General features: G+C 47.6%; 1 protein-coding gene across 1 annotated transcript; it reads left to right on the top strand.

The window, feature by feature from the left end:
- The first annotated feature begins 339 nt into the window (after nt 1-339).
- Nucleotides 340-3,162, top strand: LOC120839250. Its single transcript, XM_040209509.3, has 2 exons — nt 340-591; nt 2,559-3,162. The coding sequence occupies exons 1-2, from the start codon at nt 575-577 to the stop codon at nt 3,160-3,162; spliced, it is 621 nt and encodes a 206-aa protein (XP_040065443.1). The 5' UTR covers nt 340-574.
- Nucleotides 3,163-4,076: the final 914 nt, after the last annotated feature.

The following is a 4,076-nucleotide window of genomic DNA, read 5'->3' as shown; positions in this document are numbered from 1 at the left end:
GGAAGTGACTTTGAAATTCTGGAGGTGGAAGCACGCACTTCTGCAAGTAATCAAGCAGAGTGGCTGATACCGGCGAAGGTAGCTGATAAGGATATCATGCTGAAGATTGATACCGGAGCCCAAGCAAACTTGTTGCCACTGTCGTGGTGGAAACGAGCAGGCAGGAGTGCGGATTTGCGAAGGAGCACGGCAATTTTGCGCAGTTACAGTGGCGGCATAATTGCACACGCAGGAAAAGCATCCTTGACTGTGGAGTGCAACAACACAAAAAAACTCATCGAGTTCTTCATTGTAAAAAAGTCGCGGGGTCCTATTCTCGGTCTCCAGGCCAGTGAACTCCTTGGACTCGTGAATCGTGTTTCGGCAGTTTCCTGCGATAACTTGAGCGCAGTGACCTCCGAATTCCCCGAGGTGTTCCAGGGGTTAGGTTGTGTGAAACGGGCATACCACATGGTGCTGAAGGAAGGAGCCAGGCCAACGGTGCAAGCAGCCCGGCGAGTCCCTCAAGCTTTGCGGCAGCCACTGGAGAGGGAGCTGCAGCGCTTAACCGCCGCCAACGTTATCCGGAAAGTGGATGAGCCAACTGACTGGGTGAGTCCTTTGGTTATTGCGCTAAAAAAAGACGGACAGCTCAGGGTATGTCTGGATCCCCGGAACATAAACGAGTGGGTGAAGCGAGAGCATTACCAACTTCCCAAAAGGGAAGACATTGAGGCAGAGCTCTCTGATGCACGATGGTTTTCAACCCTTGATGCAAATTTCGGGTTTCACCAAATACCGTTAGATGATGAGACCACGAGAATCTGCACATTTGCTACTCCATTTGGAAGATACCAGTACCTCCGGCTACCGTTTGGAATAGCTTCTGCATCAGAAGTATTTCAGAAGACCATGTCTCAAATGCTTGAGGGTTTACCCGGAGTTCGAGTATACATCGATGACATCCTGGTGTGGGGTAGAACACAGGCCGAGCACAATGACAGATTACGCGCTGTACTGCAGAGAGCCAGTCAAGAGGGTCTCACGTTCAACATGAGCAAGTGCAAACTCGCCCGCAAGGAAATTGAGTTCTTGGGGGACGTTATTAATGAAAACGGTATCTCCCCAAGCCCAGCTCTCGTTAAGAGCATTCACAATTTTCCACAACCAGTAAGTAAGAAAGAAGTGCAAAGATTATTGGGATTTACAAACTACTTTGGTAAATTTTTGCCTAACTTGTCCTTGAGGACAACGTTAATGCGCGGAGTTATTAAAGACGGCTTAGTGTTCGAGTGGCCTGACGCACACCAAATGGAATGGGAACACTTGAAAAATCTCATATCTACAACCCCAGTGCTAGCACTCTTTGATCCGGCAAAACCCACCAAAGTATCTTCGGATGCTTCAAAATATGGGATAGGCGCGGCGCTCTTACAACGACATGTTGAGGGATGGAAACCAGTGGCCTACGCTTCAAGAGTCTTGTCTAGTGCGGAAACACGCTATTCGCAAATTGAAAAAGAGGCTCTTGGAGTCACTTATGGTCTTGAAAAATTCCACCACTTTGTGTACGGACGGCGAGTTATAGCGGAAACTGACCATAGGCCTCTGATTGCGATCGCACAAAAAAGTGTAGGAGATACGCCACTGCGCTTGCAGCGTTTCTTCTTGAGGCTCATGAAGTATGAGTTCCAGCTGACGTACGTCCCTGGCAGAGAGTTGGTGGTTCCAGACGTCCTTTCGAGAGCACTTCCCTCTGGGCAGCCAAGCGGCACAGAACTAACCGATGTTGAGGTGCATGCATTGGAGCTTCAGCACACCCTTGTAAGCGAAGTAACTAAGATTCAGCTCGTGCGTGAAACTGCTCGGGACACTGTCCTCACGAACGTAATTAACTGTCTCCGAGCAAACCTCCCTATTCATGGACAGTACAAACCTTTCACCGGGGAATTAACAGAAGTATCTGGAGTTTTGTTTAAGGGCGTAAAGGTGGTCATCCCAGAGACCATGCGCCAGCGAATACTCGAGAGGATACACGATGGCCATCTTGGTATCAATAAGTGTAAAGCACGAGCAAGACAGCTAGTTTTCTGGCCCGGCATTAACGAAGATATCACGAGAATGATTCACCGGTGTTCAATCTGTCAACAGTTTGCGTACAAGCAACCGAACGAGCCACTAATGATGCGTGAGGTTCCAGGCTTACCATGGACGCGTGTTGGTGTTGACCTCTTTGAGCAGGCGGGGAACACGTACCTAGTTGCCTATGATGCCTTTTCCAACTTCCCAGAGGTAGAGAGGCTCAGAGAGGCAACATCAGAAACTGTTATTTGGACATTAAGCAGCATGTTTGCTAGACACGGAATACCTCTAGAGGTGTGCAGCGACAAAGGTCCACAGTTCTCGTCACGTCAGTTCCAGAGTTTCGCTTTGAAGTATGATTTTAAGCACACCACGTTCAGTCCGCATTTTCCACGTTCCAACGGACTTGCAGAAAAGGGTGTGCAAGTGGTAAAACGAATACTGCGGAAAACTGCTGAAGCTAATGAAGACTTCTGGCTGGGATTGCTTGGTTACAGGTCTACACCCCTGGAGGATGGCCGGTGCGAGCTTCTAATGGGACGCCGCATTAGGTCCCGTCTTCCTGACTTCACGCCAGCAGTTCCAAAACCAGCCAGAAAACACACACAGGATAACACTAAAGGATGTTCTTTGAAGCCACTACGGGAAGGTGACGTGGTACGTCTGAGGGACAAAGGACAGTGGGTCACAAAGGGCCAAGTGTTAAGGAACGTGGCGCCTCGTTCTTCACTGGTTGTCACGCAGGATGGCCGGGAATATCGACGCAACAGAGAACACCTGCGACCGACGAATGAAGACCTGCAGAGTTCCGATCACTTTGAGGAGCATCTGGAAGATTCCCCAGCCTGTGCCCTGACCAGCATTCAAGCTGCACCGGCTGCATTGACCCCAACAGTGCAGCATGATGATCCAGCCATCCCAACCACAGTCGCTACTTCAACGAGAACTCCGACCAGCTCCCCAGCTGCAGTCAACTCCGCCGCGAGAACAGAGGATGATCGGGCTAGTGAACTTAGACCATGTCTTGCTCGGACATCAACCCGAACTGTGCGGCGACCCCAAAAGCTAAACTACGATCAGAACTTCCAGCATCAAGCTTAACGGGCTTTTGAGTTATTGCTTTTTATATTTCGTGTTTTGTGTATTTTGTTTATTTTCGTATGCAATTCTTGTTGGTTTTTCATAGTCCAAAGAAAGGGAGATGTAACAGTCTTGATACTAGCGCCACCGCCACACTGAGTGAGAGACGACAATAAAGACGAAGCACTTGCTTCCTAGCCGCTGAACCGGATGCCTCGCTGACTGATACAAGCATATTGTTTATACGCCGTGCGAAGTAGTTCTTACGAGATTTGATTGTCGGAGGAAGAAGTGGTGCTTTTCGCATTTGAAACGTGTATGCGTCTTGCTTAGATAACATATATCAAAATTAAAATGTACCTACATATATATTACTCATTCTACATAAATAGAGAAATTCGTAATGCTCCCCGAAATGCCGGACTTTTTTTTTTTTAATTGCGGGTGTTCTCGTGAAACGAGTATATTGTGGGCTCCGAGTTCGCTGGACCTGAGAGCGCACACTACTTGGGTACATGTACTCTATCATCATCATCCCACATGGATACAATTTCGGCTTCGCCCGCAAATCGAAAAATTACTATTGTAACATAAATATTGGACAAACATTTTTTTTTCTCGACGAGCATTTATTTTGAAAAATGCCTGTCCTAACCCACTAAAAAAAACTTTTTTTTTTATTTTCAGGGTTTTTTGTTTTTTTGGGCGACGTTCACCTTCGGGGAGGAGTGTGTTATTCGTTTTCTGCGAATGCTTTCCTCCAGGTGATTTTGTCACGTGATAGTCATATGAATTATGGTTTCAGTTCATAAAGTGTCACAATGCACGACATATGAATGCTGTATTTCAATCCCAAAACTAAATGGCATTCGCAACAATGAGAGCAGTGCGACTCCCTGCCACCAAAGTTTCGCGCTACTGCCAATGCAGAAGAG

Source organism: Ixodes scapularis, unplaced genomic scaffold (assembly GCF_016920785.2).
Source record: "Ixodes scapularis isolate PalLabHiFi unplaced genomic scaffold, ASM1692078v2 ptg005657l_1__unscaffolded, whole genome shotgun sequence".
Classification (NCBI taxonomy): Eukaryota; Metazoa; Arthropoda; class Arachnida; order Ixodida; family Ixodidae; genus Ixodes; species Ixodes scapularis.
Note: the sequence above shows the minus strand (reverse complement) of the source record. Positions and strands in the feature narration are given on the sequence as shown.